Raw genomic sequence first — 22559 nt, forward strand, 5'->3', positions numbered from 1 at the left:
CTAACAAAACACATGCAATGTTCATTACAGTCGAGTTGCACACAGGTGGCTGCCATGTCAAACAAATTGGTATCATCCACACCACTGAGATGGGTTGCCATTTCACTCCGTCTTGTTCATCACCTGAATAAACAAACTAGGCAAAGATTGTTGACCTCAAGAAGTTGTTCATCACGAGACCATCAGGAGAAGTTGGGAGTAGTGGAGCGAATGTTGTTGATCACGCACAGTCGCCGAATCGCTCTCAAGGACACAGACCCTTGTGCAGACTGACAGAGCTTCTTCTGTCTGTGTGTTCCTTGGCAATGGCACACACCACACAACACCACCCCGCCATGGTGGCCGCTTGCGCATCACGGAACCTGCACTCGCAGCTCTGAAAGACCGCGGCATCGACATCGTAAGCATCAGGTAATGCAACTCAGACCCATCAGGCAATGCAACTCAGACTTCATCATCAGAACACAAGGAAAGAGAATCTGCAGACATCCTTTGCATTGCTGAAACCAATTAAGCTCTGTTTTTGTGATCGAGCAACAACGCTAGGGGAAAACAAAGAAAACAGGCCCTGTCACCGTAACAACTAACAAGAAACACACCAACGTGAATGAGCACTAGAGAAGCACACCGGCAACGATGGGAGGCACATCTTCCACCAGACACGTATGATCGAAAAGCACATCAATATTCTGCAGAGATATACAACCAATCACCTGCGATGCAATCATCCCTGCCCCTTTAGAGGTGTACAATCAACGGCGTGCTCCAGCAAGCAGGCGCCGCTCAGCTGGGTTGATTCAAGTCTGCTGGTGTGCTTGTTGCAGAGTTTTACTTCACCGGGCCTTGTTACCTCACCTCACATGACAACAAGTGGCCAAAGCAGCAGCAGGATGCTTGTGCTCCAGGGCTCTCAGGTAGATCTGGGGTGGGTTTTATACCCATTAATTACAACCAGTGAAATGTAATCTTAACTTTAACGATGCTAATAAAGTAAAGCTGGTGAACAAGGAGACAGTAAATAAAGGTAATAGTTCAAACTGCGTCCGCTCCAGTCTTCATTGCTCATTGGATGCGCGATCAAGGGTGGCCTTGTGTCGTAACTACGGGCGGAGCGGTAAGTTGCTGTTAGATGAAGACAGAGCAGTCCAACGATGAGCCCGGCCGGTTTGGTGCCAACCGACCGCTGGGTGTCGATTTCTTCAGAACATGATGCAGTCTGATTCCTGACAAGGAGGGAGATGTGTAAGTAATTGGCATGCCGGTCAGTGTGAGAATATTTTCTACTACACTAATACTGAATGACTGAAATACAAACCATCGCATACCCGGTATGGATATGAATGATGTAACCATCACAGCAATTTCTGAGTGACATCACAAGGCTGACAGGCTTCAGATATACCTAAGCTACAGGCTATGTTCCTGCTAGCCTAACCAATGTGTCTGCTTCTTCCTTAGCATGGCTTGAGATATCCCACGCACTGGTAGCAAATCAATCCATCACCTCCTTGCACGCCGGTTCTGAAATGTTTTGAAGTCGGTTAACCTGATAAGAATGTGGAGCTGGTTTGCAAAGTTGCACTTCACTGAGGCCTATTTACCTCGCATGAATGAACCTCTGCAGTGTTTTAGGTACATCAATTAAATGCTGGAGTCAACGAGCATGTGTGTAGTAGTCCTTGCATGCCGTTCTTGCGTGCCGTAGATCAATTCGTTCATTTTTTTCCAATATTGAGTTGTAGCAAATTTCCAGAACACACATTGGTGATGTTGAGTAATTGGTGAAAGATTTCCAATATCTCCTGCACTCTTATAAGCACCAGGTAGCAGAGCTAGCAAACAGAGTGTTCATGTAGGAAAAGATAAGCATGTACCATTGTACTGTACATTCTAATAAATACAGTACTACAGATTTTAGTCTCAGACAATTCAAAACCGCAAACCAAAAGTATGAATAGGCTGCGATCATGCATCTTAGTGCCTTGATGGGGTTTTGCAATTTCAAAAATGCACTTGCACAAATTCACGGCTTCAGCAGTGATTCTGCGCTACACCTTCAGACTGCTACTACTCCCTATGATCTGAATTGGCCTCACAAAAAGAGTGCTATGGTATACAGGCTATTCCTGTGAAGATCCTATATGCTAATAAATATCATTAAACAGTAGCAGTTAAGATGAATACAAGAATAATTGGTATCAAGATAGCAGTGGAACGAACCTCATGGGAAAAAACACAAGCACCTGGCGGGCGGGCGGGTTGCGCAAAACCTGTCGGCGGAGCTTGTTCTGACCCATCATTGCAGCATTGTTTTGTAGGAGTGAATTGCCTTTTCATACAATGTTAGTGTCAAATCAAAGCGGTTTACTACAGGTTTGCTAGTTCCATATATACCAGTTAAAGAGAAAATGACACTTTTTAAGCAAATAGGTAGGTAGCAGAGAACAAACCACATCATACGAGTTCACAATCCATAGCTATAGCTAGGCACTACAGTGCAGGAAATGTGATGCCGGCGTGCAAATAATCAACATGATCTTCACAAGCTTTTATTGTAGATAGCTCATCACCAACACGTCGCGCGGTTGGCCTGCGTGATGGACTCGGTTCCAGGCACCGGACTGCGACAGTGAGCATGAGGTATATATCTCTAGAGATTCCAGCATCTGGGAGCACTAGCCTAGAGTCCAGCAAATCCTGCAGGCACAGTTCATTGTTCATGGTGGCCGGTGAGAGGGATGAGAGCAAATCGCCTGGATGGGATCCCATAAATAGCTCCAAAACAAGCACTCCAAAGCTGTATACATCACATTTCTCCGTCACGTTTTCTGTATATGCTAGCTCTGCAATTAATAAAAATTAATTAGTGCATATGTTGCAACTAAACGGTTCAAAAGTTCGTCATAATTATTAGATTACATCAAACTATACATCTACGTACATATGTATTGCCAAAACTACAAAACTACTAGATAAGGTTTTATTTTTCTTTACCTGGGGCAAGATAGCCTTTGGTCCCTGCAAGCCTTGTGAGATTCCACCCATAAAGTTTGAGAATTTTTGCTGTACCGAAGTCGGAGATGCAAGCTCTAAATTCATAATCAAGCAAAATGTTGTTGCTTGTTATATCTCTATGGACTATTGGTGACGAACAATCATGATGCATGTATGCCAAAGCATGAACCACATCCAACACAATATGTATCCGCCTTGTCCAGTCCAATTCAGTTGCCCTTTCATTATCCTTCAGTGTTTTCGCCAAGTCTCCTCGCTCCATATATTCATAGATAAGGAACCTGCCTTGGTTAGAGGAGCAATACCCAAATAGTTTTACGATGTTTCGATGACGGATCTGCACCAATGCCTCAATTTCACGATTGTACATTGTCTCACTCACACAATGCTCATCTTCTATCACGTGTATCCTCTTCACTGCAAATATTTCGCATGTTGGAAGTCTAGCTTTGTAGACAGATCCATACCCACCGGTTCCTATGCAATGCATCTCGCTAAAATTGTTGGTTGCTTCAACGATTTGCATGAACACATTTGCCCCATCAAAACCCCAGATAGAGAAGACTTTTTGTTTTGTTACTTTATCGTCATTAGTTGCATTGGTTTTCTTCCTTTCATGCCAGAACATCAATGTCATCACAGCAAGAACAAGAGATAGCAGAGCAGGAACAATGGCTAATACAAGTATTTTGTATCTTTTCCTTTCCCCTCTGCTCTGATTTGCACTACTACAAGGGGGCAATCCTTTCACCACACCACATAGCATCTTATTATGCATGAATTGCTGCATTGGAGCTCCTTGGAAGAGTTTACTGTCCGGGACCAGACCTTCCAGTTCATTATAAGATACGTCAATGGATGTCAAGCTTTCCATACTCTGAAATGATGGCGGAATGGACCCATTAAGTTTATTGTGTGAAAGATTCAGAGTATCTAGCATGATCAGATCACTAAGTTGGCTTGGTATTGCCCCAGTAAATGAATTATCACTCAAATCCAATAGGTCATGTAAGCTACGTAATAACCCTAGCTCAGGAGGGATGTTTCCTCCGAAGTTATTGTGATTCAACTTCAAAAGGCGAAGCTTCAAACAATGCTCAATTGAATTTTGTATCAACCCATCTAGGTTATTTGATGACAAATCCAGCAACTCTATATTGGATAGTGCTCCAATTTCTAGCGGAATGCTTCCATGGAGCAAATTGTCCCCGAGGCTCAGGTTGAACAATTTTTTTAGATTGCCTAGTGCACTTGGAAGCTCTCCTTCAAGCTTGTTTGATGAAAGATCAAGCCAGCCTAGTTGAGATAGCTGCCCCATACTTGCGGGTATTTCCCCGGTAAGGTTGTTGTTTGAGATGCGTAGCGTCATAAGATTATGACATTCCCCCCAGTGATAAGATAGCTGACCAAACAAATTATTTGAGCTCATATCCATGTAGACCAGATTTGGATAAACCCCCATCTCAGAAATATCTCCTTCTATTTGATTCCTTTCAAGGCGGACTCTTTCTAGGCTTCTACAGTTCACCAAACTTGATGGAAGAGGTCCATTGAGATTGTTGTCAAATGCAATTAATCTCTTGAGCATACCTCCAGCACACAATTCAGGTGGTAAGGGGCCAGAGAGATTGTTATCATAAAATTGTAGATATCTGAGATCCATTAAGGTGCCAATTTCTCGTGGAACATGACCGGAGAACCAATTACCATCGAGGTATAAGGCAGTGAGCTTGGTCAAATTTCCAAAGGTGTTGGAGATGGAACCCGTGAGTTTGTTTGTGCCAAGATCCAATAATTCTAGATTCACTAGGTAACTTAGTTCTTGTGGAATGCTCCCGGAAAGTTGGTTATCCCATAGGTACAAGATAGTGAGTTGAGTACAATTCCATAGAATTTTTGGAATGGGGCCTGTGAGGTGGTTGTTGGAAAAATCTAACTTGGCAAGCTTCTTTAGAGAGCTTAGTTCACTAGGGATGGGACCGGATAGGTGGTTCTTTGACAAGTTCAGCCCCACTAGGCTCTCTAGGTGTTTAATTTGCCTTGGTATTTCACCAAAGATTTTATTTCCTGCAAGCATTAGGTGTCGCAGGTTTGGCAAAGATGATGCTAAAGTGGGTGGAAAGGGGCCCCTTATCTGATTGTACGGGAGTCGGATACTCGTGAGAGTATGCAACGCCGTGAAATTGAGGGATTCCAACGCCGCTCTCAGCCGCAAACCCCGCAGAGATATCTCGGTGATCATGACCTCCTGGTGCCCCGCTTGGTTCTTGCCGCACTTGATGCCATACCAGGTGCATGGCCATGTGGTGTTGCTTCCCCAGGACTGCAGCTGGGCTGGGGGGCTACGTATGGTGGCTTTCCAGGCAAGGAGGGCACCAGCCTGTTCTTCCAGGAGAGATGGGGGTGCTGCTGCAATGGCATGGGAAAACGAGGCTAGCAGGAGAACGAGCGAGACGAGCTTTAGGTGAGGGGAGGTCTCCATGGCTAGTCGCATGGCAGCTGGAGTAGGTTATTTGTTTTGTGCCGGTGGAGCTCGATGGGGAGTCTCTTCTTATAGAGGTGCATATGTATTGGCGTACCTCTCACCATGGGGCCCGGAGGGGATGCGAGAGACAGCTCCGCGTACGACTAGAGGGACTAGCATTCCCATGGATTCGGGGGAGGAGGAAGACGGTGACGAGATTCCATCCGTGCGTCGATCGTCGTATGCTGCGTGGAATGGTAATCATACGGGACTGGTCGCGTCCACAGTTTGATTTCCAAAAAAATACTGTATCTGGCAAAACCCGATCGAAACAAACTGTGTCCACGTAAAATAGATTTATCTATTTTGAGCTGGGGGAGTAGATTTTTGGACTGGTAAATCCCGATCGAGGCGGACAAGTCGTGGTGAAAAGTCACCCGGGCAGATAGGCCTCTCTCCGTTTGATTTTACACTGCTGTGCCGTGCCGAAAAGTCACCCGGGCAGATAGGCCTGTCACTGTTTGATTTTACACTGCCGTGCCGTGCTGAAAAGTCACCGGGGCAGATAGGCCTCTCTCCATTTGATTTTACACTGCTTTGTCATGCTAAAAGGTCACCGGGGCAGATAGACTTCTCTCCGTTTGATTTTACACTGCTGTGCCGGACTAGTGAGTGATATATGGTTGATACACGTGGAAATTCTATTACTCTGAACTCTGAACCGCTAATGTAACGAAAACAAACTGTATCCACGTAAAATATATAGACTAGACATTGATTTTCCGTTCATAACCGAAAAATATATCTGTTTTTATGACGCTTGCTACTTTTCCAAATTTCAATTTTTAAGAGGATGACTAATAATCCATGATACTAATTCCTTGTAATCTCACTGTAAATTCTTTCGGGAAATTGTAAATGTTTTAAGAAAACCTAGAATTATATGCCTACTATTTTGAGAACTTTTATAGAATCCGCATACAAAAAAAAAGAATTTAGGCACTGTGAGACTAACATGGTAGCAAAACATCATGGACAGGTCGGTTGGTTAGCGCTCGTTTGCGTGTCCTGCTCTGCTCCCGAGTTGTTGGTTGATTATACTCTCACCGAATTGGAACCGGAACAGATGGATGCATTGGTTGATTCGAGTGTGGGTACAGCACAGGAGCATCAAAAAGGCTGCGTCATGCCTTGCTGGGCTGATGGAAGCAGGCAAGAGGAAATTAAGAGGTGGCCCAAAGTATTCACACTAGAACTAGATCGTAGATAGGTTGGCATCCGTAGCGGGTGCTGCCGGCGGGAGTCGAAAGCGACTGGACCTGGCCGGATGTCAAACCACTGAAGCAAGCGAGCGCGAGAGGGATCCCTCTCGCGCTCGCAAAGTGACTTGTTGGCTGGTCATTGTCTACAGTACTACGTACTAGAACTAGGCAGGTCACAGCGGAACGAATCTTGTGGGCATAAACGCAAGCACTTGGCGGGCAGGCGGGTTGGTGGAAGCTGACCTGAGCCTGCGACGCTTGCTTCCAGCTCCAGCGACGGAAGGAGAGGCGGCCATGCCGGCTGCGGAGTGGAACACAGCAGCCCCAAGGCGATGCGCCTTCGCCCTTGCCCGCCGTCTGGCGTCTCCGCGCCGTCGCCGTCCCCGCTGTCGTCGGGAGCAAAGCAGAGAGCAGAGGAGGAAGGAACTAAATTTTTCGGGGCCGGGTAAAATGTCTTCCATGCAATAAACTATGATCTCTACCAAATAAGTAGCAAATTTTAATACTTTGGGGATAAGCAAAATATTCATGTGCCGATGTGAAGTATGGTTCCACTATTGACAGGAAAATTGTTGTTCTTTGTTATTTTTCACTTTTTCTGAAATTGCCATTTGACAGGTATAAAATATTGCCATGTGAGCATTCCCATGTATTTTGCCATCATCTAATTACTAAAATCTCCATGGTATAATTAATTTATTTTGTATGCTGATAAAATTTTCACCACCTGTTACCATGGTCTAATTACTAAAATTAAGGTGGAAAATGTGCATGGAATTGTATTTTTTTAAGAAAGAAACATGTTTGTAAGATTTAGATGGAAAAAATATGAGATTATTTGGCAAGGTCTATGGAATAAAAAATGACAAAGTCATATACAATAATTTTTCCCTGATGCAAAAAATCAGAATTGCCATGGTAAAAAGTGCGATAAATTTGTCATGATCCACTAAACTAATTTTGGCATGATGCATAAACTAAATTTGCTATAGTCCAGAAAAAAACAATTTTGCCATGATCCATAAACTAAGCTTGCCATGCTTAAGTGAGAACAAGTTGTGTGCAAAAATTACCATGACACTAAGTTTTCATGATGTTAATTACAAAGAACATGACAATTGTGTATAAAATTACGATGATGCTTACGCAGATGCATGCCATTATGCTCTTATAAATTACACAACATGGCAAATTTAAGGGTTTTGTCATTTTTTTTGAAAAAGATGGCAAATTTAGGAAGTTGTCGTGGCAAACCAATTAAGAATGTTGTTTTCTAAAAAATGGCATGGTACATAGAGAAAATAAGAACTATCATGTTTGTATGAGAAATTTGTCATGCATGTAAAAAAATCAACTTATGTACAAATAATTGCCGGCAGATTCTTAATAAAAAATTGCCATGGTATTTCAATTAAAAATTCCATGTTTCATTGAGGAATTTGCCGTGCATGTAAAAAAAGAACAAATTACGAACAAAGAATTGCCATGCTATTTTAATTAAAAATTCCATGTTCGGTTGAGAAATTTGTCGTGTGTGTAAGAAAAGAACAAGTTATGAACAACGAATTAACATGGCAGATTCATAATAAAATTTGCAATGGTACTTCAATTAAAATTTTCATGTTTGTATGAAAATTTTGCCGCGTGTGTAAAAAAGAACAATTTATGACATGTACATTTGCCATGGCAAAAAATTAATTTTGCCATGGTAACGATTGTAAATTTGCCGTGGCAAAAAGAAAAGGTACATTTTGCCATGGCAAAAAAGTGAAGAACTTCCATGTCGGTACAGATAAAATTTGCCGTGTAACTAATGCAAATTTACCATGACAAAATGAAAAGGTACATTTTTCCATGGCAAAAAGGTGAAGAATTCAACATGGTGGTGTAGTTAAATTTCCATGGTCATATGACAACTTTCTAAAACCATTCACAATTAGTGGGCACAAATTATACGCGAAAAATCATGTTTTTATTGCTTTAGCGAGAGACACATATTTGCTTCTCGTCGAGGCACATATTTGCTTCCGTGAGAGGCATAGTTGTGCCTCTCAAAAAGGGAAAAACAAACTTTTTTTGCTTATGTGAGAGACGCATATTTGCTCCCGCGAGAGATAGAGTTATGCCTATCGGAAAGAAAAAAAATGTGATTTTGTTTTTTGCCTCTACAGTTGTGCCTCTTGGAAAGGGAAAAACAATTTTTTTTTGTTTTCACGAGAGGCACAAATTTGCTTCTCATGGTGGCATAGGTTTGCATCTGAGGGAGGCATAGTCGTGCCTCTCGAAAAGGGTAATATATATATATATATATATATATATATATATATATATATATATATATATATATATATATATATATATATATATATATATATATGCTTGAAGTGGAGGCACAAGATTGCTTCCATGAGAGGCACGAAAAGGGGAAATTTTTTTTTTTGCTTCCGTTAGAGGCACAAGTTTGCTTCTCGCGGAGGCACAAATTTGCTTCCGCGAGAGACACCATTTTGCCTTCAAAAAGGGGGAAAAAGGTGGGAAAAACCATGCTTCTGGATCATATTTTATTTCCAGTTTTTCATGAAAAAAAGTTCGTCGAAACCTTTTAACATGAGATCTAGTTACAAAAATCTCAAAGCGGGAAATCCAATAATTAAAACGGTTCTAGATTTGAACGACGGTTTAAGAAATAAAATGTTTTGAATAAACGAATCTACAAAAAAACTAGTGCATCATTTGTTGCAACCTAAAAAGGATAAAAGTGGCCTTTGTTGAGGGATACCCCTTAATCAATGATTTCGCAGTGATATATATCGCTCGTTGCAAGCCATATTCTATTGATCACTTACACGACTGGGTCGGCTCAATCACTCGTTTTTCCTTTCTATCGAAGCGTTAGAGCGTGAAGCGCTTCTGAGCGGCTGATTCTTTCTTGGGAAGCTTCCACCATTGGTTTTGGAATGCTTCTAGATGGTTTTTTCTGTTCTTTTATTTTGTGCTTTCTCAATTGGTTTTCTGATTAACTTGATCGGTTTTAAATCTCTGGTTTTCTTCCGTTCTTCCTCTTTTTATTTTATTTCTTTTATTTTTATTTTCTAAATTCATTATACATTTTATAAATGTACAAAACTTTTCAATTCATGATTATTTTTGAAGTTTATCAACTTGCTTTGAATTCACAAACATTTTTTGAGTTCCTGGACATTTATTTTATTCCATGAACATTCTATGAATACACGAACATTTCTTGCATTCAACATTTTTTGTAATTTGTGGCAATCTTTTGAATTCGTTGTGAACTTGTGATCATATTTTTAATTTACAAACATTTTAGTGAATTCGCCACAAACATATATTTAATTTTTCAATATTTTTTGAATTATCCGCAAACATATTTAGAATTTTCCAATATTTTTCAATTTCTCACAAATATATATTGTATTCGAGATTTCTTTAAATTAGTGACAAGCAGATTTTTAGCACGTGATCAGTTTTTCAATTTGCCGCAAATATATTTTCAATTCTCAGCAAACATTTTATGATTCACAATTGTTTTGAATTTGTAATCATTCTTGAATCACCGAGTTGTTTTAGGATTCATAAACATTTCTTGAATTCACAAACATTTTCTGAATTCATGAACATTTGTTGAGTTCACCCCAATCATATTTCAAATACGTGAACATATTTGTAGTTGGGGATCATGTTTTGAATTAACGAACATATTTTGTATCCAAGTTTTTGAATACATCAAGGTTTTTTAATTAACAAGAATCTTTTTATTTTGTGAACATTTTTTTTTTGAATTCACCACAATCATATTTTGAATCAATTTTTTTTTGGAATTCATGAACTTTTTTTGGAATTTGCATACAATTCCAAAATCATGAACTTTTGACACGCAGCCTCCTACGTGCGTGTCGAGAAGAACACACATGCAGCGCTTTACTCGCTCGGTCATGGCTCCATGCTTTGTTCGCTCCCTCCAATTCGTTCGCTCGGTCGACCGTTAACTTTTTTGAAAAACATTAATTCAAAAAAAGATTTACGAATTTAAATAAAATATTTTTGGATTTGAATAATTTCATAAATTTAAAAATGTTCAAGAATTTCATAAATGTGCACGAAATTGATAAAATTTTGACGAATTTGAAAATAATCATGAATTTATTTATTTTCTCACAAATTTAAAAAGTGTTCATGGATCTGAATTTTTTTGGAAAAATAGAAAAAAAATCAAGAATTTATTTAGAAACTATTCTTGATTTCAACTAGATAAGCAGTTTCTTTTAAAAAAGGCTAGATACGAGTTTTCCTTCTCTTTTGAAAATTAAGTACACCCTCTGTTTCAAAATGTAGAAATGTCTTGTACATTTGAAAACAGAGGTAGTAGTAGATGCGAAACTACACATGTTGTATGCTTTGAGGTAACTTTGTGTAGTGTTTCTAGAGCTAGGAGTATATCACAATGCATGTTTTCCATTAAAAAAACAGAAGAGAATCTTTTCGCTACGTTTTTTGGTAGCGTGACCGAGCATCTGTGGCACTAGAACATGTCCATGGCGTCGACCGAGAGGTCCACTGTAGTGGAGTGAATATTGTTGCCGAATCGCTCTACATGGTGGCCGCACATCACGTACACTGGGCCAGTCAGTCAGGCCCAGTGTACTGCAACTCGTACATCGTCAGGTAAATTCCGAACTTCCCTATAAAAAAAAAGGGTAAATTCCGAACTCTGCGACTGATACATCACTCACATAGTACTATTACTTAAGTTATAAAAGTTTCTCTGCACTTTTGCAAAGGAAGAAATTTCCAGGCAACCTTTGCATCGCTGAAAACTAATTAAGCTCTGCTTTTGGCGATCGAGCAGCAACTGTCGGGAAAATCAAAGAGCTGAAAAACAGAGTAAATAACAGAGCACGTTCAGTGTAACTAGAAGGGAAAGTGCGCCGTTATTATAACTCGGGACGTAAACAAAGGATGTGATAGAGAATGTTTTATCAGATGATGGCAATGATAATATACACATAGATGTCTAATAAGCATGTGGTGAACACCAATCATCTTCTCCTTGCCTTTTTTTCATGATTATACTTACACTTCAAGACAGAAACTTGAGTCTGTACGACAATCACAGGTTTACCAACTGCATGAAGGCCTGAAGGCAAGCGTGGATTGGAATTGGATGATTCTGCTCTGCGCCCATTCCATACACCACTACCAACCTGGTCATCTTCCCAGCGACGATCGACAAATACTGCTGCTACAGAGTCTGGAGCACAAGAACATGATCATGCAGTTGATGGCAAAGAAGAAGAGCGTCTTCGGCTGCTTGATGGCGCAGAGTGCAGTGAATGATGCTCATCTCCTCTCCTCTCCTCTTTGGTGACGATACCTTGGGACTTCACTGCCTTATTTTTGCGATGATCGGAGCGTGGAATAGGATTTCTGGAATACTCCCTCTGTAAACTAATATAAGAGTGTTTAGATCATTAAAATAGTAATCTAAACGCTCTTATATTAGTTTACGGAGGGAGTACAACTGAAGCAAGCCGGGCAGGTACGTACCGTCCGTTCCATGTTACATCTGCCTGCCAGCCAAAGCAGCAGCAAAGGAGTGGACAGAGACCCAATTAATAGGAAGATGAGCTCCTGGGCTCCCAGATAGATCCGGGAAAGGTTTTATACCCATTACAACCAGTGAAAGGTAATCTTAACTTTAACGCTAAAGTAAGGCAGGTGAGCAAGTAGACAGTAAAAGGTAACTCAAATAGCGATGGTTCCAGTCTTCAGATACGTTGGATGAAGATAACAGCTGGGTGTCGATTTCTTCAGTTAACAGCATGACAAGTGTCGTTTCTTCAGAAGATGATGCAGTCTGCTTATTCCTGACAAGGAGGGAGATGTGCAAGTAATTGGCATGGTTCCTCAAGGTCAGAATATTTTGCACGTACTAAACAAATACTGAATGGCCGAAATACTAACCATCGCACACAGGGTATGAATGTGAATGATGTACTCATCGCAGCAATTTCTGAGTGACATCACAAGGCTCACAGGCTTCAGATATACCACAAGCTACGCTTCTTCTGGAGACTAGGCAGTGTTTCTGCTTTTTCTTCCTTAGCACGGCTCCGGTTACTCCGCGGACTGGTTACAAGTCAATTCATTACCCTTGTTGGCAGCCGATTCTGAATAATGGTTTCAAGTTGGCTAATCTGATAAGAACAAGGGCCTAGTTACCTCGCACGAACAAACGTTCTGCACTGTTTTGTGTACACCAATTGCTGGAGTCGTCAAGTAGGTGTGCAGGTAGCAGTCCTTGCGTGCCGATCTTGATGGGAAGCGTGAGTACAGTCTTACTTTCGGTGCCCTGAACTCTTCAGCGGCATCTAAAGCTTCTCCAGTGAGTCGCACCTGTGAAATTCAACCAGCGATTCCATTAGCTGGTTGTACATAATGTCCCCCCTACTCAGAGTACAGGCATCCATAATCTCCTGCTTGCCTTTGCAGTGCCGGTTTTCAGTAATAGAAGGTTGTCGGCTGCATCTTACTTGTTTGTCATCGTGACCTGCACAGAGGAGTTGCTTGTTAGTTGAGTACAAAAAGCAACATCCCTCCATGCGATTAAAATGAAGCAGATCTGAATATATAGACCTGAACTTGGTATTTCTCTTGCACAATGCTGCAGACACAGGCCACCTTCGGAATATTTCCTGCAACAGCAACTTGATCTGTGCCTTGGGGGATACCATTGGCAACGACTGCAACAGTTAGGCTGGTGCCATCCACCAGTTTTACCTCCAACTTTGAGTACTTTGGCAAATAAAGTTGCACACTCCCACTCTGGCTGTTCGACCTGTGCCTGCTGAAATCCAAAGTAATATCGTAATTCAGGTGAGCTTCTGACACTATGTGCCCAATTAAAACAGGAGATTAAAAGGACTGTGCCTAATTATCCTTTGAGTTTTGGCCAGTTCGGTAATTTACTAAGCAATAAAACGATAACTTCCCTATAACTTGAAATACAAATGATCCCCAAGACAACGTTGGGATATTTGCCAAGATTACAGATTGATAAGATCTGCAAAGGATAATATGATAAATAATATGTGGAAACAAATATTGTACGATGCCATATGATGTACAGATTCTGGTCAATTCGCAAACTTACTGAGCAGCTCTGCCAGTCTGTTGTTGACAAGTAGTGCCTGGAAAGAGATCTTCTGAAGCCTTTAAAAGACACTGTCCTTGGGCTGGGCAAACCTTAAAACTGAACAGCAATCTCAGAAATGTAAACACCCTCAAGTCTTCATGAGTTTTAGACAAATGTAAACACAAAGAAACACAAGAACAACCTGAACAGCAATCCAGCAGAAATTAGGAATGCAAAAACACTTGTAATGACAGCATCGTAGAAGTGTCTGAAAAACTGATAACCTTAATATCAGCAGCTTGACCCCAAAGCCCAGTTTATTCCATACTTATGCCATAGTGATATTTTGACCATGACACCCAAAATAGGGAAGCAGACTAGCACGTCTTGATGATGAAAATAATCTGAATTTAAATGCAAAGTATGACGAAGCCTATAAGATCGCACCTGCACAGAGAAACAAAACAAATCATCTAGGAAGAAAAGAAGAGAGACTTGCAGAAGGCACTGGCTGATAATTACGTTTTTCTTTCTCAGGAAAAGACTAGGGACTAGGGGCATTAAGAAACAAATATTAAATGCTTACAGTACCACTGACAAAAAAAACGGAAATCTAATATAGCAGGAGTATACATGGATATGTTTTTTACAGCAAGTATAAGTCGAAGTTGATTTAGTTAATAAGGTACAACAGAGTAAAGTTCCAGTTCAGATGTACACACCAGATATTTGTACAGGAAGGAAGACAGCAGCCACAAGACCCTCATGTCTTGCATGCGGCAAATGTGTATGTACGGAAAGAGCAGAGCACTAAAAGGCTAGAAGAATGTACAGGGAACTCCAAGGCAAAGCCCTGCAAATTGGACAGGAATAAATGCAGTGTTATCAATCAGGATTGCAGGGAAAGGGCAAAGTGGAAAAACACAAGAAAGTATGTTTGCGTTACCTTGGATCAGCTGTTTATTTTTCTTCTGATTTTTGGGATGGTTCCCAACACCCCCCTGCACTGCTGTGTTAGCTCTTGGCTGCGGCACAATCTGACATCTACCTCTTGCAGTGATTTGGGGAGGCCATCGTTGGGCAATGACGAGACGGCTGGACAGTCAAGGATTGTTAATTTTTTGAGGCTGGTAAGGTTGCACAGCCCTGCAGGGAGTTGCTGAAGCTTGTGGAAACTATGAAACTCAAGTTGTTGGAGGGAGGAGAGGAGCTGAAGGGCGTCCTCTTGCTCCTTGCTGAAGAGCTCCATCCATTCAGACCCATCCCCATGAAGTTCCAGCTCGGTGAGGGAGGAAGAGAGGAAGCTGCAGATGGGTGCAGCAAGATGTCCTGCGACATCATCTGTGTAGAGCTCCCGTAGTGTGGATGAAACAAGTTGTGGTTGCTGGTCTTTTCCTTCAACGTCCTCCAAAGCACTTTTGGGATTGGGATCCCAACCAGCAAAGAATCCAGGGCTGCCAAAGACTCTTAATTTTTTGAGCTGGCCCCCAGTGGTAAGAAGAGACAGCAAGCCCAGACATTTCAGATCCTCTCCGCAATGCCATAATTCTAATCTGATAAGAGAGGAGAGGTTTGAGAGGGGCTCCAGTGTCCTCATGCCTTTCACACATGAAAGCTCCAAGAACTGCAGGGAGGAAGGAAATAAATAATGGGAAAATGAGAAGGTGGATAGAAACTTCAGGGAAAACTGCATTCTTAATCTCTGGAGGGACCGCATGGCTTGGAGCCATCCTCCACCAGAAACAAGAGTTGGCGGGTCCACTAGGACCATCCCTCGGCATTTCACGATGACCAACTCCTGCAGTGAGTCAAAGAGATGAGTTGGGATGAGCAGCACCCCTTGATCCTCTTCTTCTTCTGCTGCTGTTATTTCATCTTCCTCCGTCTCTGATACTGCTGATGTTGTTTGTTGCAGATCCACCCCCACTACCAGTTGTTTTATGTTTTTACAAAACCTTATTTCCAATTTGGAGAGCTTTGGGAGGTGGGGGAGGAGCTGTGTCAATTCCTTACTGCTATTACCATTTAAGCGCGAGATCATGATATGCTCAACAGGGAGCTGCCATTCCACACCACCCTGGCCTTCTAGTGGTCCAACCAGACTGTCTGAACATTGTACAGTTAATGTCTTCAGTGAGGTTAGCATCACAACGTGCTTCAACTCCCGAGGTGGGCAGCTAAAGAGTGTCAGCTTCTCAAGACATGTTTCTTTATTGAAGACTAACACTTGGTCTAAGCTATGCATATCACCCTTTCCAACAATTTTCAGTTCTACTCCATTGGATGATTTTGAGTACTCTAACATCACTAGTAGCTTTACACGATCTATCATGACACGATGCAGACTTTCAGTCCAGGAGACGGGAATCGCTGACGAGAATTCTGGACAGTTGAGTACCTCAAGCTCTTGTAGTTTCGGAAACCAATATGGGGAAACAATGTGGTTTGAGACAGGCAATCCCAGGAGTTTCAAGCAATCTCTAATAACCAGCACTTGCAAAAGAGGGAACATATAAGAATCGGGTAGCAACAAGTCTCCACCAACGGAAGACTCTCGTTCAGCTGGGTAAACCCATTTTTCGAAACTTCCAAGGCCAATGAGTTTAAGCTTTGTTAACATGCAAAAGCTTTTCTCTATGATAAACTCCTTTGGTCTGGCAATATCCTCAAACCATAATTCACGAAGGTCCCATGCCTTCCCTAAAGAAGGGAAAACTTCCCAAGAAACACCATATAGATAAAGAGATTGTAGAGCTTCAACAGCGAACCCATCACCCAGCCATGTTGGACAAGAAGGGCCTCCGTGGCCTCTAATGCACAACACTTGAAGATCTCCATGAGGTTGAAGGCTCTCAAGAACCGCTGCTTCCACACCAGGCTCAACATTAGATTGATCACTATGCCAGCACAATGTTAACCTCCTCAAGTATTTTTTCTCCATCAGTTTTGCGTGAGCTGCTTCTTCTGTTGTATCTATCTTCTCAAGATTGTACATGCCAAGCTCCCTTAGCTTGTTCAAGTGCTCTAGTTGCTTTGGTTCAAACCCTTCACTTTTTTTATTGACTTGAAATACCTTTAACTCTTCTAAGAGTTTAAGTTTACCCACATTATAAATATCAGAATGAAGCTGACCATCAATTGGGACATAAAAATGGCACAGTTTGGCAAGGTTGCTCATGTCTTCGGGTAAATCACGACTACCATCCCATGACTCAAGATTTAAAATCCTTAAATGATAAAATTTAGAGATGCTAAGTGGTATTTGCATCCGCCTCACCTTTGTACCTAGAGATAGGTATCGTAGGTGAAGAAGTCGTGAAAAGTTAGGCAACATGGACTCCACAGGATAAAGCATGCTGGGCAAATGAAGAACACGAAGAGCATTTGCTTCCCCAAAAAAATCACCAAATATCTTGACAAAACCTTCACCCCTTTTTCCAAATAACATCAATGTTTGCAAATCTTCAACCTTAAATCTTGTATTCAATTCTTCCCATTCACTCTTCAATTTTTCACCAGGCACTGCAACATAGTTATCTGTGATTATAGACAGGTGACGGATGGATGGCTGAATTTCCATTGATCCAACTTCAAGGAGACGTAAACTGAGACAATCATGGGATGCAACCTTCAATGCCAAATCATGCAGCAGGTCATGTATAACATAACGCAGACCATACTTAGTTTTCTCTTCTCTGAAAAATCCATGGATGACTAACTCATTTAAATTGCTCAGACCTATGTCTTCAAATATTTGGTCTTGCCCATTGGGTATCAAAATATCTAGTCCGACCCATAGACTGATCAGCTCGTCACTTCTGAAACTGTAATCTTCAGGAAACAATCCAGAATAGGCAAAACATTGTTGCAGGTGGAAAGGAAGAAAGTCATAGCTAAGCTTCAAGGCAGGCATAATTGCATTGTCATCGGTCTGCTTCTCCCATCCTTTACTTTTTAGGACCCTTTTCCAATGACTCAAACTAAGGTCTTTACTCAGTAATCTACCAACCGTTTTTGCTGCAAGAGGGAAGCCCTTTAGTTTTTCCATTATCTTATCTCCGGTCTCAAGCAAAAATTGTTTATCCCTTGGATATTGCTCATCACCAAAGACAAATGCAAGGAATAACTTTCTAAACTCTCTAGATTCTAAACCATCCAGCTTTATTGACTGGCAAGGTGTTTCAACCTTCTGTGCTATTGCTTCAAACCGAGTTGTGACCAGAATCATGGAACCCTTTTCCTCTGATTTATTGAGTGTCGACAATAATTTTCCCCAGTCATCCCCATTACTAATCTTCCATATATCATCCAATACAAGTAAGAACTTTGTAGATTTTAATCTTTGTTCAATCAACTCTTCTGTTGTACTGCCCTCTTTTTCATCTTTAACTTTAGGAATACATGTTTTAATCTGTCCTAGCACTTTTTCCAGATCAAACTTGACTGACACACATATCCAAATAGTGACTGGAAAATGATTCTGCACTTGTCCGTTGTGATATATGTGTTGTATCAGAGTTGTCTTACCCATTCCTCCCGGACCAACAACCGGAAGCACGGTTAGACCATTGTCACAGTATTGACCCTTGGTGATATCATCCATGATGCTCTTCATGACACGGTCCCTCCCATACAGTTTTGGCTCATCAATTCGACCTTTGGTGATAGGACGACCCTGGGCAATGTCTGGGACAGTTTTAGGGGCAGAACCCTGCAGAATCTTGTTAATCTCATTCCGCATATGCTGCAGTTTCTCTACAATATCCTTCATCCTTTGAGAGAAATCAACCCTATTAAACTCAAGCTTTGGTGTTTCTTGCTCATTGCCACGATCGTCATAACCAACATGCGGATGTGGGGAGGATGAGCAAGGGAGGAGTTTACTGAGCTTGGGCATGCATCCGCTGACCTCCTGATTGGTGTTTGGTGTCGAGGAATTGTTGTGTGACCTCTGCGGGCGCTTAGCGCGCTGCCAAGCACAACAGTTGACCAGTTTGCCAACAGCTTTGGCGGTGTGGCGAGCATTGAGGGCAAGGTTGCGGACGCAACCCTTGCCGTGCTCGTCGGCAGCATCATACGTGCCATGGAGCTCGTCGTGAATGCGGAAGTAGTCCAGCTCGTCAAGCAAGTCTTCGGCATTGTGTGCCGAGTCCTGCAACTTCTGAAGCAGCATCTCCATTGCCGGGCCTCCGAGCTCCTTGTGGGCAGCCTGCTCAAGCGTGGCCTTCACGAGCAGTAGTTCCGTGCTGAGGGCCTCGACGTTGGGACCAAAGTTCTTGGTGGCTGCCCAAGCCCCCAGCACGCCGTCGGCAACAGGGGCTAGCGCCTTGCCCACCACCCATTGCGCCACGCGGAGCGCCGCATACATCCCCATCTGATGCAGGGATGTACGACCTGCATCGATGCATTAGCCAAAAAGGGGAATCCAATTATTGGTACATATATGCATGCACTGATTTGTCGTCACTAATAAAAGGACATCCTAGAAAAGATACTGAAGAGAAGAGTATAGGCTAGCTGCACACTGAAGGAGAGGAGTATGTAGTACTTACGTTTTATGCGTGCACCAGGCGCCGGTGATGGATGCCGAGTTGCCGGCTGCTGGGGAGGCCTAGCTAGCTGCAAAAGGTCTGCCAGTCAGGCCTGCAGGAGCACCTTAACATACAGGGAGAGAGAAAGGGAAAGAGAGAGGGAGATCTGAGTTTGGTACCTGTAGCACCAGCTGTCCGGCGGCTGTATCGCTGGTCCAGATCCAGGAGCCACTGTCGCCGCGGTAACAGGAGAGAGGGCGAGGAAATGGCCGGCGAGGCGAAGAGAAGAGCAGCAGGACCAGGGAGGGGCGAGCAAGGGGCGGAGGCGCACTAAGAGTGATTTACTAGTATCACTGGGCTAGCTGCACTTGTCACACAGATTTAAAAACATAGATGAGGGGCCCAAGCCGTTGAAGGCCATCCTCTGACCTGATGCAGGGATAGACGACGTATGATAAACGAAGTCTTTCTATTTTTTCTCACCAGATACCAGCAGCTGCAAGGTAATGCTCCCACCAGATCTGATCAACTAAACTAATCGCTGCCAGCAAAGCACCCCGTGGAGCTAATGCACTCAATTTGGACCCTGTTTAGCTAACTTTATTCCATATACTGAACTGCCGTCCTTTGTTGGTTTCCTCGTCGATGCACCAATGTATACCTACTCCACATGATACCATCACCTAATATGGTTTCACCCTGACCAAGTTGGCATCATATATAATGGAAGATAAAGTAATTAAAATAACAAAAGATAGATTAAGACATGGGTACCAAGACTAGCTTGGTCTGATACATCCAGTAGTCTTTCAATCTTTTGCAGTCACCTCTACACATTGGTTGGTCCATATAAATAAGAGAAAGTTGTTACTATCTCGTTGCTAGAAGCAACAATGAAACTGATGTTTTTGTCTTCTCAAATTTATAATGAATTTAAGACGGCGCCTTGGCGTGTTAGGTTAGCTAGCTTCTGTTCAGCCAAGTTGAACTATTTTTGCATATAGAGGCACATCACTGTAAATCTGGTAAGCTAAACCAGCGGTGCACGGGTGGGCTATCCCTATCAAGCTTCGCAAGATAGCACTTTTGTTCGCACTCCACCAAAACTCGAAGAGAATAACGCTGGAGCCCCTAATTTCCGAAGAAACTGCACTTGAAAGAGAGTGTGGGGGAGGAACGGTACCGGCGGCGGCGGGGAGGGTAACGGGGAAGTGGGAGCCAACGGCGAGAGAGATTCCATCGGTGGCGACGCCCACCCTCTCGGCGCCGAGTGTTGCAAGTGAGGGGTTGCAGAGCTCATCGCCGGGCATGGCTGCGGGCGTGGGGCTTGACCTGAAACCATGCACAGTTCTTTTAGGAAGGGGACGGCAGTATAGAGAAGATTGTTGTAATTTTATTTTCGAGAGAGAGAGAGAGAGAAGTAGAGAGTTGTAATTTTAATTTTACCCGAGTCTAGCTACCAACAGTACATGATGCCTGACTGAAATATGTAAAAGATCAATCAGAGCGAGACACTTACAGTTCCACCACCTGCTAGGCAAGTTTCGCACGTAAGCAGTTGGGGGCAGCAAATAAATCCCCGGCATTAATTGATCCTGTTTCACTGTTGACTGATCAACAAAATGCACTGCTTTGTACTACACAAGGCCCAGCTTTATTCCACAAGGCCCATTTCAAGTATATAATGGTAGTAGTGGACAGCCATTGGAACATAAAAAAGGTACTCACAGAACTCTGGAATAAAGATTACACAAAGTAGTGCTCAGACTAAACAAAGAGCAGCAGAATACTTTTTTTTTTTTGCGGGGATCGTCCCAGAACATATACATTGATATACAAGCTGGGTAAACGTGGAGTCTGAAGCAAGCGAATGGGCTCTTTCAGTCTCAAGGTCTATACTGATATACTACTAGTGCTACTGAACTGAAGGAGCCTCAGTTGTGGTGCCCCTGAACAAGTGATCAAGCTCAGGACGGACGGTCCAGTGACCTGCTTGTGCCAAAGATGCATATGTCCATCTATACATCTTGCGCTGGTGGTGTTGCGGTCTTCAAGGCACAAGCACATGCCATCTGAACGAGCTTGGTAAGCAAGTGTTAAAAGACAGGCAGCTAGCGACTCGAGTTGATGATATTATAGTACTTGAATTGGCTCCCACAAGGCCCAGCTTTATTCGTTTCAAGCTCAAGCTCGTCTCTTGATGTATGGCGGCCATTACTACTTAATTTATGGGTACGTGCTGTATTCCACTGGAGGCAAACAAGCGTGCATGCACGCCGTAGGCAACTGGGTGGTTGGTTGATGACCATGGTGCTCCAGCTAGCGGAAGGAACCTTGTGGGAATAAACGCAAGCACCTGCAGGGCAGGGCGCGGGTGGCGGTTGCTTCCAGTTCCAGTTCCAGTTCCAGCGGACGGAAGAGATGATGGAGGAGCAGAGCAGCTGGACTGGAAGACGGGGCGCCTTCGTCATTGCCCGCCGTTGGGCGTCTCCTCGCTGTCGCCGCCGTCTGAGGTCGGGAGCAGAGCAGGGAGGAATGGGTTGGCTCATTGGTGGGCCACACCGGTGCTGTGACTGTTGAAGGGCCCGGCTACACCTCTAGTAGTATTCTCACAACTCAAAAAAGAGAAGAAAAAAAAAGGCCACTAGTATCGACCAACTCACAAGCAGCTGAAAGAAGATCCGATTGAGCATCAACGGGCAGTTAAAGGGGGAAAACAATGTTGGAATGTAATATTTGAACTTTTTAAAATTTGAACTAGTGCTGCACGCGGCTATTTGAACGTCCGTATCATATGTATGCGGCTATTTGATCGTGTAGACTTAAAAAATGAGGAAGGCCGGATGTTTGTGGCTACGGTTGGATGACGGCCTCCCGCATCCGTGTTCGCAGACGGATTCGGGAGAAAATTTGCGGGTTGCTATTGAAGATGTCCTTAACATAACAAAAATTCAATTATTCTTACACAAGGGCTTAAATAAGGGGCAAGAAAGATAGAGAGTGAGTTTAAAGCACTGGTAGGAAATTCACTGTGCACACTCGCAATCAAAACATACATTGTGTGTTGAAAACTTGACGACACAACATATAGGCACAGTTCATCACAGCAATAGACAACATTGGTTTAAACA

The 22559-nt window shown here is 42.8% G+C and overlaps 2 protein-coding genes across 11 annotated transcripts; both read right to left on the reverse strand.

The window, feature by feature from the left end:
- Positions 1-469: 469 nt before the first annotated feature.
- Positions 470-6943, reverse strand: LOC109751687 (uncharacterized). 4 transcript variants are annotated; one of them, XM_073507658.1, is made up of 6 exons: positions 2995-6943; positions 2451-2843; positions 2221-2329; positions 1602-1832; positions 1326-1521; positions 470-1223 (listed from the first exon to the last, which is right to left on the reverse strand). In XM_073507658.1, the coding sequence occupies exons 1-2, from the start codon at positions 5507-5509 to the stop codon at positions 2491-2493; spliced, it is 2868 nt and encodes a 955-aa protein (XP_073363759.1). In that variant the 5' UTR covers positions 5510-6943; the 3' UTR covers positions 470-1223; positions 1326-1521; positions 1602-1832; positions 2221-2329; positions 2451-2490. The 4 variants fall into 4 exon arrangements, with proteins under 4 accessions (XP_073363759.1, XP_040257171.1, XP_040257172.1 ...); XM_040401237.3 differs by having other exon boundaries at positions 1602-2329; XM_040401238.3 differs by having other exon boundaries at positions 2221-2843.
- A 4781-nt stretch (positions 6944-11724) lies between these two features.
- Positions 11725-19655, reverse strand: LOC109751680 (putative disease resistance RPP13-like protein 1). 7 transcript variants are annotated; one of them, XM_020310571.4, is made up of 12 exons: positions 19608-19655; positions 19450-19516; positions 14844-19291; positions 14620-14750; positions 14182-14344; positions 13916-14014; positions 13399-13609; positions 13247-13312; positions 12985-13158; positions 12727-12891; positions 12310-12629; positions 11725-12210 (listed from the first exon to the last, which is right to left on the reverse strand). In XM_020310571.4, exon 3 carries the CDS (start codon positions 19269-19271, stop codon positions 14850-14852), a length of 4422 nt encoding a protein of 1473 aa, XP_020166160.3. In that variant the 5' UTR covers positions 19272-19291; positions 19450-19516; positions 19608-19655; the 3' UTR covers positions 11725-12210; positions 12310-12629; positions 12727-12891; positions 12985-13158; positions 13247-13312; positions 13399-13609; positions 13916-14014; positions 14182-14344; positions 14620-14750; positions 14844-14849. The 7 variants fall into 7 exon arrangements, with proteins under 7 accessions (XP_020166160.3, XP_073363756.1, XP_020166159.3 ...); XM_073507655.1 differs by having other exon boundaries at positions 11725-12203; positions 13399-13825; XM_020310570.4 differs by having other exon boundaries at positions 13399-13825.
- Positions 19656-22559: the final 2904 nt, after the last annotated feature.

The sequence above is a fragment of the Aegilops tauschii genome, chromosome 2 (genome assembly GCF_002575655.3).
Source record: "Aegilops tauschii subsp. strangulata cultivar AL8/78 chromosome 2, Aet v6.0, whole genome shotgun sequence".
In the NCBI taxonomy this organism is placed as follows: domain Eukaryota; kingdom Viridiplantae; phylum Streptophyta; class Magnoliopsida; order Poales; family Poaceae; genus Aegilops; species Aegilops tauschii.